The sequence below is a fragment of the Polypterus senegalus genome, unplaced genomic scaffold (assembly GCF_016835505.1).
Source record: "Polypterus senegalus isolate Bchr_013 unplaced genomic scaffold, ASM1683550v1 scaffold_119, whole genome shotgun sequence".
In the NCBI taxonomy this organism is placed as follows: Eukaryota; Metazoa; Chordata; class Cladistia; order Polypteriformes; family Polypteridae; genus Polypterus; species Polypterus senegalus.
Window position 1 is genome coordinate 427,293 of NW_024383076.1, and position 17,708 is coordinate 445,000.

At 38.0% G+C, this 17,708-nt stretch overlaps 1 protein-coding gene across 1 annotated transcript in view; it reads left to right on the forward strand.

Moving 5' to 3' along the window:
* Nucleotides 1-17,708, forward strand: part of LOC120521309 — a 32,932-nt gene that overhangs the window by 13,584 nt on the left and 1,640 nt on the right. Inside the window, exons 3-4 of the mRNA XM_039743021.1 lie at nucleotides 1,082-1,189; nucleotides 10,497-10,567. Coding sequence (XP_039598955.1) covers nucleotides 1,082-1,189; nucleotides 10,497-10,567 — 179 coding nt within the window. The remainder of the gene's footprint in view (nucleotides 1-1,081; nucleotides 1,190-10,496; nucleotides 10,568-17,708) is intronic.

A 17,708-nucleotide genomic window follows, 5' to 3' on the forward strand; every position in this document is an offset into this window, starting at 1 on the left:
AATGGAATGCCTTCCAAGAACAACTAGCAAAACTTGTGAGGATTTGCCACATTTTTTAAAAACAAAATACATAAACTTAATCTTGTTGAACCCCACCATGCTCTTTTAAGCGAGTTACATTTTCTTAACTAAAATAGATCTACCCAAACTGCGTAGAATAATTTCTGAACTGAAATCCTCCACCTGCATGTTAGACCAGTCCAACAGGCTTTTCCAAAAAAGTCTCTGATGATATGCTGAAGGCTGGAAACAATGGGAAATTATTTAAGAATATTTATGTTAGGTAAAATGCCCAGTTCGGGCTGGGTGGTCTTTTGGTCTGTTCTATTAATTATATATCTATGTTTAATAAGATTGTATCTATCTATCTATCTATTGTGCCGGATGGCTGGGACCCATGCCTGGCCAGGACGCCCCTTTGACACTGGGGACCGGGGAAGCAGCCTTGGGATGCACACTATGTACCCCGGAACACATGGTGGCAGTCCTCCTGTGTTACATCGGGGCTACAGGCGTGGGACTTCAGGGTTCAGACCCGTTAGGCTTTGTGGCAACCACCCGGAGGACCTGCACCTCTTAATGAGCCCCTGTGTTCACAAGTAATAACTTGTCGTTTATATCACCTGTCCCTGCCATTATTCCCAGTCAGTACCTACCACCCAAATTTTGTAGACTATTGTATGAGGTAATACATGTCTGCAATTCCTGTCATTACAGCATAATGTAAGCTCACCTGTAAATGCACTGTACAAGACACTTTAAATTTAGCTTCTTTGACTTTTGCCAAAAAGAAGAACTTGAACAGCTGCTTTAGAGTGATTTTAGTAAAGTACTTCTCTGCTCCTTAAACAGCTCTGCAAACTTCTTCATTATCTCTCGCTTTGTTATCTAAATCATTTTATGTCTGGTTGGGATAGGAAGCATATTCATTAAAGGTTCAAGAGCTTTTAAACAAAAAGTTGAAGAAAATGCTAAAATGTACCTGCCAGGACTGTCCTGTTTATGATTTGACAAATAAAAATCAGAAAAAGAATAACAAAAATATGAATATATTTTTTCTTTTCTTTTATTTATATTCAAGGCAATGGTTCACCATCATCTGCAAATTCTGAAAAAGGGTCTGGAGACTCGCTTTACGCTTTCCTTGCTTTGTCAGTTTTGCTCAATCTTTTACTGTTTCTCTGGATAGGTAAGTATCTTAGAAATATGCTCATATATTAAAATAAATTAAACTAAAATATAACTTTTTTGTACACTTACCTTGTATTATGTGTGCTTTTACTCATGACTAGTGCTTGAAGTGGCCCACTATTGGCAGCTTCCTGTTCTGTCCTTATGAGTACAGGCAGTTGTTGAATGCGTACCAGCACATACAGTCACCTCACTCTACAACCAATCCATATTTACATCAACAATCTGTAATTTCAATCAAGTTTCCGCAATTCCAATACCTACCAGCCAGAGCAACAGGGAGTACTACCATTTTTATTTTACCACTTCAGCATCTGCTTATGACACTTTTAATTTAGGTCCACGGAAGTGCATCCGTAATGTTATCCTAGTGATAATCTCTAATCCCCTTGGGATTAATAAAGTATCTATCTATCTATCTATCTATCTATCTATCTATCTATCTATCTATCTATCTATCTATCTATCTATCTATCTATCTATCTATCTATCTGTCTGTCTGTCTGTCTGTCTAGTGAGAAAAGAAGTAAAACCATTGTGGAGATCTTTTTTGAAATGACATTCCTCAATAAGTACATAACAGGTGCATAGAACAAACATGAATATTATATAGAAAGGCCATTTACTCCAGAAGACGAGCTGGGGCCGCAACCCAGAAGACTCTTTAATTATAGAAACATTGATCAAAATGGCTACATGCACCACTCTTACCAGTATATAGAAAAACTTAGCTTCTGGAAGACCATCTGCTCTCCGTGAGGACTGCTAATCAATCAATGTCATCCGGTGGACATGGAAGCAGAGGAGAGATAGTGGCAATCATTTTTAGGGTGGTGTTCAGGGTGGAAATTGTAATCGTGTGATTACCTGTCCCAGTCCACTACAGTTACCCCCAGTGAACCCTAAAATGATCCTTGTAAAAGACTCAGCATGCTTCCATGTTTGACAAAATATTTTTGTCTACTAGTAAACTTCTTTCCAGGCAGATAGGTGGATATTCATTTAAGCTCCCATAAATGAGCTTGTGTGGCAGTTTATAGGAATAGTCAGAGCACATTATGATATGATGTTTATAGCCTTCTCACCCCACTGTATATTTTTCTCCCTATAAGAAATAATTTCATAATGCATCAAAGTACAGAATCTATAAGTATAGCTTTTGCTCCTCAAGCACTCAGAGAGAATGGTAAATACATCTACCTGCAAATCTACCAGGATTTTGACAGGTTGGGAGCATCATTCCATCATTAAATTTCTTACAAAATAAGAAAAGGAACCAAAGGAAGTTCACGAGAGACTGAATGTTGTGTTTGGTGATGATGTTCCTTCATACTATAAGGTGAAGTTTTGGGCCAGGGCAAATTATATGGGGTTGGAGTCAAATGAAGATGACCCCCATATGGGGGTATCTCCTGAGGTGTTATGGGTCCACAGCTCGCTCAGCAAAGGCCGTTTTTTTAAAATAAATAATCACCACACTCGCGGTGGCTTAGTGAGTGGGCATGGTGGCCATAGCAAGCCGCGGGGTGATCTGCGGTGTGGGCGTTTCTCACCTAGTGCACAGGTGAGGGACTTCCCACATCCGTGATTGTTCCCGTGGCTAATGTGCTGCAGCTGCTATGGCCCTTCACTGTATAAAAGAAGCGCGAGTTGGTTGGAGGAAAGAACGAGAGAAAAAAGGAAAAGAGGACGGAGGTTATAGGGAGCAAGGAAGCAAGTCGGTGCGAGAGAGAGAGAGACACAGAGTGTATGGGTGAGCGAGCGAATGAGCGCTCGTGGGCAGCTGCGAGGAAGCCTGGGTGTTAGGCCTACACCCAGGAGTTGGAGTTGGAAGTCGCTCTCGCTGAGCGAGCAGGTAGCAGGAGTGACCAGGGAAAGGTGACTGGCTGCGGAAGGCCGGAAAGGCAGCGGGAGTCGTAAAGCTTGGTCGGGGATTACCCAACGTGAGTGTCCTGGCTTTTGGATATGAACCAAGTCTCGGGGCTGGGATGAGTGCCAGACCGAAGCCAGGGATCGGGAGGTCTCCAGTCTTGTGTGGATGCAATATGGAAAAGTGCAGCTGCAGAGAGCATCTCGCCTGCTGCAAAGCCTAGTCGGGAGAAGCAGGTGAGACGCCAGCATAGAAGAAGCACCGAGCTTGTTGTTTTTAAAGATTGCTTCCTGTATGAACATTTTAACCTTGTTTTTAAAAGGATTGTTTTTTCTATTGTTTTTTTAACCTCCACTTTTTCTTATGGATTATTTATTTATTGAAAAACTTTAGATCACTGCACTATTTATTAAACACTGTTTTTGTTGACTATTTTAATAAAAGCACTATGCACCTTTTGAACCACCCCCTTGCTCAATTGTTATTACCTCAACTGTTTAGCTCATCGGTGACATTACTGACGGTGTTGGGTTGAAGGGCTCCCGAACAGCAGATGGGAGCGTGGAGTCGAACCCACATCGTCACATCTCCACAGGTAATGTGCCAAAAAGTGGATACCATAATTATGGAGTATTGCTGTGTTAAAGATAATGTTATAGACCATGATTTAAGCATTGTAAGCATTTCAGCTGGAACAGCTTCCTCAATAATCCATAACCATTTGATGATGCAAAATATCATTTCCCAATGGGCTCTTCGAACACGGACACCAGATCAGAAAGCACTTCAACAGAAATTTGGTCACCTTCTTGGAGAAAATCCCACTGAATTTTTCTCACAAAATGTTACTGGGGATGAAACGTGAGTTCATCAACATGACTGTGAAACCAAACAAGAATCCATGCATTGGAAGCATCAGGGGACTTTGGCCCACAAGAAGGTTTGTGTAAAGCAATCAGTCAGAAAAAGCATTATAACAATTTTCTGGGCTATAAAGGGTGTTCCACTGTTGGAATTCATGCTACAAAAGTCAGTAATCACTGGAGAAGCCTATCCTTCCACAATGGAGTCATTATACAAGGCAATCAAACAAAAACTTCATAACAATGGGCCATTCCACAAATCCCATAAATTGAACCTTCTATCAGGGAATGTCGCTTCAAAGTCCTTAACCATCCAGCGTAATGTCCAGAACTGGTCCCCAGTGATTATTTTCTCTTTCAAAACTTGAAGAAATTCCACTGTGGTCAGCGATTTCCAGATGATAAAGGCCTCAAGGAGGTGGTAAGAGGTTAGCTGGAAGACCAAGATGAATCCTTAATTTCCTAGGGTATTAAATCACTGGAGGTAAAGTGGACCAAATGTGTTGAAGTCAAAGGGGATTGCACTGATAAGTGATGAGTTGAGTTTGACCATCAGATTTTATTTTCCCAGTTAGCTAGATAAGTTACTGAATAGCTCCCCTTGCATTGTTCGTTAAAGAATAAATTTTGTATTTTTCAATTCAAAATTATGTATTCTTAATAATGGAATTGTGTTCTAAAGTGAATTTTTAAATACATTTTAAAAATGTTCAAAAAACATACATTTTTTTTTAATTTACCAAAAAAAAAGAAAGTTGAATGACCCTTTTCAACTTTTGTTCCTTAAATGTCCCTGGACCTTTCCTCAACATATTTTAGAACAGCCCCACTGTTGTTCTACATTGAATTCCCAGTCTCTGTTCAGATTCTCCTCTCACTTTATATTTTCCCCCTTCTGGACCTTTCCACGCTCAGTCTTAGCAGAATCTAGCAGATGTTGTTCTCTCTGGGTACCATCACTGCCAAACTTGCACTGGCCTCTTGATGGTGATCTCCCTGTTCAGTCTCAATTGATTCTTGGAGATCTCTTTTCTATAACCTAATCCTTCTTGAACTCTCAGCAATGAAGATTAATAGTGCCTCTAATTTCAAAATCAAGGGGTGGCTTTCAATAACCAAGCTTTAGGGAGAAAGGTTATCACATGGTTAGAGATGATTTGAACGCATCCTCCTTGCTGTCTTTCTTTGTCAATCTGGTTATGGACTGCTGGCCTTTCTGATTAGTAACGCTGACACCACTTAATCAATTTCTTTATTTTATTATTCACAGGGTTGGGGGGAGTAAGGAGGTGTTTTATCTCATTACCTGATAACTTCATACATCCTGTTACTTTCTATATTGTACATATTATTTACAAAAAAAAAATAAATTATAGTAACAATGTGGAAACAGTTGGAGATCATTACAGTGCAGCATTTGATTCATTCATTTGCTTAAAATTATATGAAATATAGATGGTTTGAGAACATTGCATCTTCTGGCCCTTGAAAACAAAAAGAAGTATATCAGGGGGAAATGCAGACGGAAGCAGTGTGCCCCCCTTGGATTATAAAACTTTGTGCTGAGAGTGAAAGTGTCCTTTCAAGTTCTGTGTTTTCATGTTTCAATTGAAAGCTGCACGTTTTTTTTTAAATTGAGTCACTTCATACCACAAACCATAAAGGAAAAAAAAAAGCATCAATAAAATATAGAGAGCAGAAGACTACAAACATGCACAAAGTAACCAACATTCTTAACTTTCCTTAGAAACACAGTATATATTTACTTTAAATAATAATCAAATCAAATGTTTTGGATAATATGACAGTCCTGTAATGCAGATAGTAATAAGATAAAGCCTTAAATATGTGAATGTATTATTGAAAGCTGATGAAAATACATAGAGAGGGTCATCAAGCATAGAGTAACAACTGGAGTTGCTTTAAACTTACAGAGGATTCAGAATATATTCAAATCCATTGACTTACTGCACACTTTACTGTGTCATAGATTTAATCTGTATTGGACAAATTTGCCATTTTCGCCTATTAATCTGCACTCAAAAACCCATAATTACAAAGTTAAAACAGGTTTTCAGAAAGGTTTGCAAAGCACCGTATACATTCATATAAATTAGGGTCTTCAAACCCAAAAAATCGATCAGTAAACCTGACCCTGAGTTATACACCCGTTCAGAAATGCGACACTTAGTTTTATTTTTTTACATCTTCTTGCCTCCTCCAATGTCACATCAGTTTCTCAGACACATTACATTTTATTGCAGCAGCGCAGTTACCAATTTCTTTCACCACTTCAATGATGTTTAATTTAAAACCAGCTTCATATTTTCTTCTGATCAAACGCTCCATCGTAGATAAGGGATGCTCTTATCCTAAAGGTGTATGAGGGTGTGAGATGCAAAAAACACAAAACAGTGCAAATGTCGCTTTGGAATAGTTTGGGTATTACTGTGTGGTCACTTAGGCACCATACATAGAAAATAAAAGACTGTGTGCTCCGTGGTTACTCTCTCAGGTAGGCTTTAGTATATCATAATCTCTTGGACCAATAGTGTGAGTTTTCCGCATTTCACTTATGCAATGGACATTATGAAATACAAGAAATTATATGGTAAAATTAAGACCCGATTTATCCGTGGGAGAACTTAAACGCGAGTATTTACAGTAGATAAAAAAAATCAAAAACTGACATCTTTCCATCCTAGAAGTGTTCAGACTAATGATTCAGTACTTTTTAGGAATACCTGTTGATTTTGATTCTTCTTGATAAGTGTCCACAACTCTTACACAGAAGGATTTGGGAGGTTAATGTGATTCTTCCCAGCTGATCCTCTCAAGCTCCATTTAATTGGATGGGAAGGATCTGTAAACTGCTATCTTCAGGTCTTTCCACACATATTGTATGGGATTTATGTCTTGGCTTTGGCTGGACCATTTAAGGACACTTACAGACTTGTCCTGAAGCCACTCTAGTATTGCCTGGGCTATTTATTTTAGGTCATTGTTGTGTTGGATGGTGAACCATCACCCTGTTTTGAGGTGGCATGCACTCTAGAGCAGTTTTATTTTTTCCAAGGACCTCTCTGTTGCATTCATCCTTCCCTTACCTGTGATCACTATTCCTGACTCCATAGCTCCAGTTCTTCACAAGACATAGTTCTTTTAGTTCTGAAGCATTAAGAACCATTAGCAAACTCAAAATTGGCTGTCATACTTCTTTTACTCAAGAGCGATGTTGAGATGGTCATTCTTCTGACAGGTTTTTCCATCTCAGCAGATGTGTTATAGTGACCATTGGGTTCTTGGGTTCACCTTCCTGATGAAGTCCTTTTGCCTTGTTTTTCAGTTTGGCAGGAGGGCCAACTAATTTCAGTCTGTCCATAAGTGATGGTGTATTACATGTAATTGTGACTGAGAACCCCAGACATAACACAACATCTGATTAGTAATACATCCTGGAACTGATTAACAAGGTGCATGTGTGGCCTGATGCCATTAATGCTGAGCTTCTGGCTTTCTTTGAACTTATTATCTACTGTATAATAAAATGGCAAGATCTGTTTGCATGTCCAGTCCCTGTGAGCAATCTGATTGGTCAGTTTGGCTTTGGTGATGGTGCCAAAGCAGGAAGTGCAAGTGTAAGATTCACAAATAGAAGTAAAGGCATAGGAGGCATGCTGAGAGTCGCCCTTAAAGAAGGGAAGTATAAAGGTGGTCAGGAATCGAGCAAGGTGCTTTGAAATAATAGAGTCTGAAAAGCATGCTTTATAGGAAGGTGCCCAAGAGAGGAAGTACTAGAACAGAGAGGATCAGATGCATGAGTGTACCAAGGAAAGGTGCTGCAGGTACATGTAGGGCAAGAGATATTAAATATTTTTAAATGTATTGTTATCTGTCAAATAGCAAGTATAAAATAAATATAAAGCCTGAAATATAAATAAACTGATCACAAACCTGTATTTGAAACACTTTATGGACTGCAGATCAAAAACAATTCATCCTACTTGTTCGGTGTTTGCATTTTGTTACATATCACTTTGCACAGTAGCAAATGAAGAAATGAAATAGTTCTCTACACTCTTTATATACCTGAGCACAGTATTACTATTTTTCTTCAAAAATCACTTGGTTTTGAAAGATTGTTTGACAATAAAGCAACATAATCTGGACCTAATACAATTTCTGAGTTGACTGTATCTTATTACCACAAATCTGCAGTCCACAAATAGGTGGGAGTATTCTTTTAATTTTTTTTTACATTTATTTATATCTTTTTTTCTTAGTTTACAGTAGCAGCTCAAAATAACTGACACTGTGAAAATAATTAGTTACCAGAATTATATTTTTCAATATTTTCTCTCCCTTTCTCCTTCTTGCTCTCATTTTAAACAGATAGTTGAGGGATGATACTCTCTTTCTAGCTGACATGGTATACTGTGCTCTGATGACTATCAAGTATAAACTCTGGCATTGCACCCTGTGTCCATGTCTATTTCTGTCATTCATAATCTCATGCTCTTTCTTTGTTTTTTCGTGACTGCCTATACATATATTGCACACAGTTCTTGCTCTTTGTTGTATTACAGCTTTAATTCTTGCTTATTTTATGATTTATTGTTATTTCTGTTAAATTTGAAATATTTTCTGATGTTTACTATTTCTGTTTATTTTGTTTAGAACTGTCTAATTGTTTAGTGTCTCTTTAAGACTGCATATGTCCCTTGTTCTTTATGTGGGGGTGGGTCCTCAGGAGGCGGGGCCACCCCAATATCACCACTCCTGAGCCCTCTTCCTGAATATTTAAACCAGAGAAATGGGAGCCTGAGCAGATGTTCATTGAGTTGAGTTATCATTCCTTTATTTAGATTTTCCTGTAGTTTGCTATTGTTGCTTGGATCTGCCTGAGTACCCTTTTTATATAACGGCATAATGTTTACCATTTTCCAGTCCCTCATAATTTCTTTAGTATACAGTGACATCCTAAAAATGTGCATCAAGAGCATACATCTGCACTCACTAATCTCTTTGAAAACTAAAAGTACTGTAAATATTATCTGGTCCTGGTGATTTGTTTGATTTCAACCTATTTAATCTCAGCAGCTCTTCTCCCGCTACAATTTCCAAATCCCTCAGTCCCTCCTTAGTAGTCCCTGTTACTGCTAAGAGGTTATCTACTTCCTCACATGTGACCTCTGAAAAATGCAAGTTTAGAACATTTGCTGTATCACTGTCTGTGTATTTTAATTTTACTTTACTATTTCTGATGCACTTGACCTCATCCTTGATTGCAATTTTACTATTAAAATACTGAAAGAATCTTTTTGGGTCATCTTTCACCTTATCTGCTATATACTTCTCAAAGTGCCTTTTACAGAGGTTGAATGGTGAAGTGGACCCTAATAACCATTTTGATGGTCACCCACATGTTCTGATATGCCCTACGATTTACATTGGACTTATTAGTCTTATACACCTTATTCATCTGTTTTTTTTCCTTTGCAGCTTCATTTTTAACCCATTATTAACCCACTGCAGAGTTTTTTATTTTATTTTCTACTAATTCCACATTTAGGTATGTATCTGTCCTGCATTACATGTAAAACATTTTAAACCTGTACCACTTCTTCTCAACTGTCTCCACACCTTATCCCAGTCTATCCTACTTAGACTTTGCCGCATTTGCTCAACATTTGCCCTATCAAAGTTTACTTACCAATTTTAGTCTTTGCATCTGCACTCTTACAAAATACTGAGAATTGTATTATATTATGGTCACGTGACCCTAGTGGTTCAATCACTTCTGCACCCTCAATTCTATCCTGATTATTACAGAATACTAAATCCAGACAGGCTTCACCCCGTGTTGGTGCTTTAACATGCTGTGTTAACAAACAGTCACTGATTACTTCTAAAAACTCCTGTTCTTGTGCTCCTCCATCTGCAAGGTTATCCCAGTTAATATTTAGATAATTAAAGTCCCCCATGACTATAATATCCCCCTGTAACCTTGTCATTTTAATATTACTAACAAGATGTGCATTGAAATTACTGTCTGCAGTGGCTGGTCTATAACACGCTCCTCATATAAGACCTCTTCCCTAATGCTTACAAGGTAAAGCCACATGTCCTTACTTGAGGATTACATTTAAATTCTGTTTGACATAAACAGCAACCCCGCTTCTAGTGCACAATCAGGCACAAACCCACACTGTTTGGAGGTGCCAGTTAACTTAATACATATGTCTCTAGAATGTGACGTGAAAACCAGAGGACCCAAATAAAAACGCAGGCAATGAAAATTTGGACTCCACATAAACAAAAACAACAGGACCTGGGTTTGAACCAAACTCTCAGGAACCATGAGGCAGCAGCATAAATCACTCATCTATAAACTCCTTAACTTTTATTTATTGTTCATTTACTTGAGTGTTTGATTTGTTTTTTAAATGTTATTTTTATCAATTTTGTTACATTTTAATATGTACTTGAATTAGTTGTGGGTTGTTGTTGTTTTTTGTCTGCTATTTATAATGGTAAAGATAATTTAATGAATTATATTTTGATTCCTTTAGCCATTGAAAAAAAATGGTTGTCTTGTAGAAATCCTAAGAAAATTCTAGAGTCGCAGCAACCCTGTTATGAGGTAATTATTTGCATTATATTATAATGTACATTGTTACTTCCTACCTTTAACACTAGAATACCTGAAGCCTATAAAAAAAACTCATAATCCCGGGCCACTTTGAATTCCTTCGCACCTCTCCATCGGCATCTTTTATTTTGTAAATGTGTCGATCAGCATAAGCAGCCTGCTATCCCATCCCCTCCACTGACAGAGCTCAGGTCTGTTTATCTGGGAGTAAGGTACCTAGAGCTGTATATGGTAAATAACTTATCATTATTTGGAACACTTGCATTTCATGGGTATTCCATGCCTACAATGATCTGTGTACATGTAGGATGACAGGAACTGCTGAACACATAGTTAAAACAAAGCTTTTTCCATGTTATAGTAATAATGATGTCAAGTATATAATGTGTGAAGACTTTAGTCCAAATATCAAATAAACACATAAGAATATAACCAAAAATAAAATCATTCAATTTACATGTTGCTGTCAATGAGTTAAAAACCCAAATGTTAATCGACAGAAAGCTGATATGTTTTCTTCGATGGTGCAGAGGTAAGAACTGCTTCTTTATAACCACAAGGTTGTGGATTTGAGTAGTGACAAACATATGTTTGATTTGAGTCTGTAAACCCCGGTGTAAATTTTGGCTACTTGTAAAAGTTTGGGGTGCATACTCTGTCAGCATGGCACTGCCAGATTTACACACTAGCGTGGCAAATTGCTCACGTACTGAAGTCACTTTTGCTGCAGGTGGAAGTCCCATTTTACTTCTGGTGCCAAGCAGAGTTGTGTTGCGGTGCAGCCGTCTATTAGCCAGTGAAAGTGCAGTGAAGAAGCTGTGTGTTGTTACAATTCTGCCTTTGTCCAGAAATGGCTCCATAAACTTTATGACCACAGACTTGGAAAGTCTTTGCCCTGAGTTGTAACTCAAAACACAGTTCTCAACAAAACGTTGCCAGATTTCCAAAATCACAGCAAATCTGTCATTTTTCAAATGTTCTGCACAGGTGTCTTTGTTGCCAAAGCACAAATACTGCATGGTACTCTGATAGCGGTCACAGGACATTGTATCTTTGATTGCTGGTACAACAAATAGTTAACAGGTGTAAACCACAGTGCCAACTGTGGTCATCGCTGCTCTTGTGAAAAGAATGAAGATAAATGTCATCAACTTAGAGAGGGAGAGGCAAGTTCACTGTACCACATGAATGTCAATGACAGAATAAAACTGAATAATAAAAAAACAAGCACTAACTTTTACAAGTAGCCAAAATCTACACCTGATGTTACAGACTCAAATGAAATGTAAGTTTAATTATAGTAATAGAGTATACAGTATAGACTGTAACCCTAACCCTAACCCAGAACCTTTTGGTTATAAGGCAGCAGTTCTTACCTCTGCACCATCCAAGAAAACATACCAACTTTCTGTTAATTGACATTTGAGCATGGGTTTGTTACTCATTGACAGCAACATGTAAAACAAATGATTTTTATCCTTTGGTTATATTCTTCAATAAAAGCAAACATGTTTATTTGATATTTGGACGGAAGTCTTCACACATTATACACTTCACATCATCGTTTCGGCTTTAGGTATGTGTTCTGCACTTCTTGCATTTCTCACATTTCCTTTCAACCTACACTTACCGAGATCTTTATAGACACAGAACACACATGAAATGCATGTATTACAAATAAGCACATAGTATTTACCCTATACAACCCCAGGCACCTCACACGCAGATAAGGAGTCTTGAACTCTGAGAATTTTGTGACAAACTGAGCTCTATTGGTGGGGGTGGGTTGTGGTTTTGGGGGTGGGGATGGGGTTTGTGGGGATTGGAATTGCAGGTTGCTTGCTGTTTGCATATTTACAAAACAAAAGATGCTGATGGAGAGGTGTGAAGGAATTTAAGGTGGCCCAGGATTGCAAGTTTTTTCATAGGCTTCAGGGATTGTAGTGTTAAGGACATTTTAATCAGTAGTAATTGTTGTATTGTCTTGTGCATAAAATTCAGTGAAATTCTTACATGATGTATTCTAAACAAAACAAAAACCTCAAGTGTCATGATACACAAGAATGGTTTATAACAGAAGTCTTACCCTGTGACCTAGGGTCAGCATAAGGTCACTACAAGGCTAGATTAAGACCCCCACAGGTCTCTGGGAGACTTAGCTTCTTAGCAGAGATTTCATTATACTGTTAACAATGCAGTGCACATGCACCAGTTCATTTAATGCATTTAAATTAATTTTAGCATAAGACTTGATTGCTTCATCACCTCCCAGGGAGTTGGCCCCCTTTGATCATTTTAACTCAAAGAAATTTCATCATTACAGTGCACAGATTCTTTGTTGTTTCATTTCATTGATCATTTAGGCACACAGATACTCTAACATTTCATCAAGTGAATGAGTGGTGGGATTTGTGGGTTATTGGTGAATAGTCACCTGCTGTCATGGGCCTCTGGGCGAGCATGCCAGATTAAGATGCCCTGATGGTAGATCCAACACTGGGATCACCAGATGGGACAATAGTGTGCTATGAAAAATCTGCTCTAATATCCTATACCACGCTACTAGTGTGAAGACTTACTGTTTTCAACTGGAGGAATTTCATTCTATCATCTATAAGTTGAAGGTATTGTGATCTTTGAAGTTTATACATTTTTGCACAATTCTTAGTGGAACTCCTAGTCAATTATTATTCAATTGTGAGAAACAGTAAGTGATACTTGTGGAATTATCTAGATTTATGCATTGATTCCTAGTAAAATGTGATCTGATCTTCATCCAAGTCACCATTTTAGACATTCACCATCTGACTAAACTAATAACAGATACACAGTCGGACTTTTCATGTCATTCTTGAGCAAATTGAGTCATCATTCACAGTGCAGACTGAAACAAGAAAGTGACTCCTTGTGTGAATGATGTCTCCAAAAGCTAATGGGAGAAAATTGTTACAATGAAGGAGATGACCATGGACAACATTCTGCCTTAAATTTAATGTAAGTAAATGTAAATAATTACATAGAGGAACTAAAAATGTTAGGTATAAATACACAATGGGGATATTAAAATTGAAAATAAAACTTATGAGAATGATTTAGAAGTCATTGTGGACTCTAAGCTGTCAACTGCCAGAGGAGTTCAGAAGCCATTAAGAAAGCTAACAGAATGTCAGGTTATATAGCACCTTGATGTGTGGTGTACAACTTACAGGAGGTTCTGCTCAACCTTTAAACACACTGGTGAGGCCTCATCTGGAGTCCTGTATTCAGCTTGGGTCTTCAGACTACAAAAAGGACATAACAGCACTAGGAAAAGGTCCAGAGAAAAGCGACTAGACTGATTCAGAGCTACAGGAAATGAATTATGAGGAAAGATTAATCGAGTTGAGCCTTTACAGGTTAAGCAAAATTAGATTATGATTGAAATGTTTAAAATTATGAAGGTCAGTGGATTGAGACTTTGACTGTAAAATAAGTTCAACAAGAACACCAGGACACAGTTGGAAACTTGTGAAGGGTAAATTTCTTACAGACTTAGTAAGTTTTTCTTTACACAGAGAACCACAAACATGTGGAATAAGAGACCAAGTAGTGTGGTGGACAGGAGAACTTTAAGGAATTTTAAAACTAGACTTGATGCAATTTTGGAAGAATTAAGTAGATAGAACTGGTGAACTTTGTTTGGCTGAATGGCCTGTTCTCATCCAGATTATTCTAATGTTCTAATTAGATTGAAAGTATGGGTGGCACAGCTGCCAGACACATGAAGCCTGGTTACTAACAAATCTATTCTCCTCTAGAATAATTAGTTATTGTGAACCATACCATGACCCAAACAACTGTCACGCTGTGATGCATTAAGATGGAAAAGGCGGCAGTAGCTTTGTTAAAGACCATGGTATGTATCAAATCTTGGTAAGACAAACTGTTAAGAAATTGAGAAAAATCAGGACAGTAGCTACTCTACCTAGGAATTGGTGCTTTGTAAACTTCACTTCAACAGCACAAAGGAGAATTCACAAAGAGATGCAAAAGAGCACAAGGGTAACAGCAGAAGACAAATGGTGTTTATGAAAAGGCACCAAGAAGGCAAACACTGCTGTCATAAAAAAAAAAAAAAAATTGCAGCACACCTCAAGTTTGCTTACAGCCACCTGAATGTTTTATAGCACATCTAAGAAATGTTCTGTAGGCAGAAGGGACAAAAGTCTATATTTTTGAGACAAATGGACAACACTATGTTTGGAAGAAAGAGAGAATTGTGTACCAACACCAAAACTTCGTCACAACTGTGAAGCATGGTGATGAGAGCATCATGGTTTGGACCTGCATTGTAACCTTGGGATTCTTGATGCTTTACAATCATTGAGAGAACAAATTCAAAGTTGTATCAAGACACGTAAGGGCAACAGTCCATGACCTCAAGCTTAACAGAGGTTGAGTAACGCAACAAGATAATGACTCAAAGCACACAAGTAAATCAATTAAAGAATGACTGAAAAAGAAAAACAACCAAGTCAGTGACATGACCTTAACCCAACTGAGATGCTGTGACATGACCTGACAAGGGCTGTGCAGTCAAGACAACCCAGAAATACTGATGAATCAAAAGATTTATAGAGACAAATGATTCAAAATTCATCCCCAACATTGCACAAGTCTTGTAAGTAGGTCAAGGAAAGGTTTGGTGCAGGTCGTTTCTGCTAAAGGAGGATCTACAAGTTATTAAACTTGAGGGGTCACTTACTTTGTCCAGCCTGCACTGTGAATGATTACTCATTGTGTTCAATAAAGACATGAAAATGCAAATGTGTGTTATGTGTGTGTGTGTGTGTATATATTTAGTTTAATAGGTTGTATTTAGAAATTCCACAGGGTTCACTTATTTTTTCTTGGAACTGTATATGGCATATGGGGTTTTGACCTATAGTGAATTTGAATTTAATGTCTGCTGTGATATAATGGTAATTTTAGCATACATTTCATGGAATTGTATCCAAAACAAAATCTGACTATTTAATTTGTCACTAATAACTTACAGTCACTTTTATTAACAGAACTCTTTGTGTACCTCTAGTCCTGTCATAGCCACAGGTGATGCAAAATGTTGAAATGTTTTTTATAAATAATTTATAAAATAACATGTTATCAATGTTGGCCACCATGACACACATATTTCTTTAAATACATCTGCATCTTTATTGTCTTGGGACAATACAGTAGGATTGGATTGATTTTGTCCTTTTCCTGAAAATGTATGTGCAACAGTTGTTGGTCTTGCTCTTCTCCTTTGTAAATAAAGGGAATGCATTCATATTCAGTCCAATCACCTTGTATTTATCTGACCAGGTTTTCTTATCTGTAAATTTGATCACAAATCTACCTAGGAAAGAACTCTTACAATTATTTGTATAAAAGTTGTACAGTATCAGGGAGAGTAAACAAGCTTGAGTGTCTCTCTATGTTCGGATAACAATCTGGCAATTTTGCTTCCCTGACAGGTTTCCATTAAGTCTAACCTCTGTCCAAGTTGGCTCTTGAGCCAAAATATTTCTCTGACTGTATAAATAGTAGATGTGAAATCAAAAAAATATGAATGGTGTTGTTTGTTTGTAAAACAATCTCAAAAATGTTTAAACAGTATATGTGCTCCAAGATTCAGTCTATAAAGTAAACTTTAATAAACAGGTTTGAGGTTATGAATTCATATGCTGCTACTGCGGCTACAAAAAGGACATAGCAGCACTAGAAAAGGTCCAGAGAAGAGCAACTAGGCTGATTCCAGGTCTACAGGGGTTGAATTATGAGGAAAGATTAAAAGAGCTGAGCCTTTACAGTTTAAGCAAAAGAAGATTAAGAGGTGACATGATTGAAGTGTTTAAAATTATGAAGGGAATTAGTACAGTGGATCGAGACTTGTATTTTAAAATGAGCTCATCAAGAACACAGGGACACAGTTGGAAACTTGTTAAGGGTAAATTTCGCACAAACATTAGGAAGTTTTCTTTACACAAAGAACGATAGACACTTGGAATAAGCTACCAAGTAGTGTGGTAGACAGCAAGACGTTAGGGACTTTCAAAACTCGAGTTGATGTTTTCTTGGAGGAAACAAGTGGATAGGACCAGCGAGCTTTGTTGGGCTGAATGGCCTGTTCTCGTCTAGATTGTTCTAATGTTCTAATGTACTGACACCTGCTGACAATCCACCTGCCTGTGCTCCAACTGGAGAAAAAAACAAAGAAATTGACCAAATTATATCTCAAATGTTTTAAGTCCATCTTCGACAAAATTGTCATCCAAATAAGTAAATGTAACTTACTGGGCTCACTTTCACATTTGACTAATATACAGGGTAATATCAATCTTTTCATGGTCTTCATTACATGACAATGGTAAGCAAGCCTCTGTTGATGCAGATTGCTGGATTGCGCTCCTGACAGAAATAGAGTGCTAGTCCATTACAAGGCCCAAGTTCTGTCCAAAAGGCTGGCAGAAGATACCAAAGCTATGAAGTGTGTGTGTTGACATTCTGGTGGACATGGAGCAGAGATGGTTACCCAGCCTGGAAACCGGTACATTAGAAGGACAGGTGAGACTATGGGTCATGGCAATGACCTTCCTTGATATGCTAGTTGGCAGCACCCTGAGCCCTGGTACCCAAATGGACATCCACAGGGCAAACTGGAAATTGTAATGCCATGGACCAACCCTGTTGGGTTCCATGGGTGCTACCATGGGGTGCTGTGGGGATTTGTAATCCTTGCTTTTGCTTACACTTTGACCTGAAAGTGCCTCCAAGAGGCAATGGCTCAGCACTGTTAGTACTCTAAGAATAAAGAAGCCACTCAATCTCATCCAGACAAGTTGGAGTTGGGTGGAAGATGGGCAAAGCTCACTTGGGAGAAGTAGAAGGAGAGGCAAAAGAGAGAAGAAGAGAGAATATTTGTGGTTGTGTCACTTTTGAAAGCCTTTATAAGGTACCTGTGATTGATAAACTCTTGTATTTGAACCCAGGACTCCTGTCACTGTTGTTGTGTGTAGGATTTGGTTTGCTAAGTGCAGTATTTTGATCACAGAGAAAGATTTAAAAACTGCAAAATGGTGCAAGAGTAGCATCATTGGCACACTTAGTG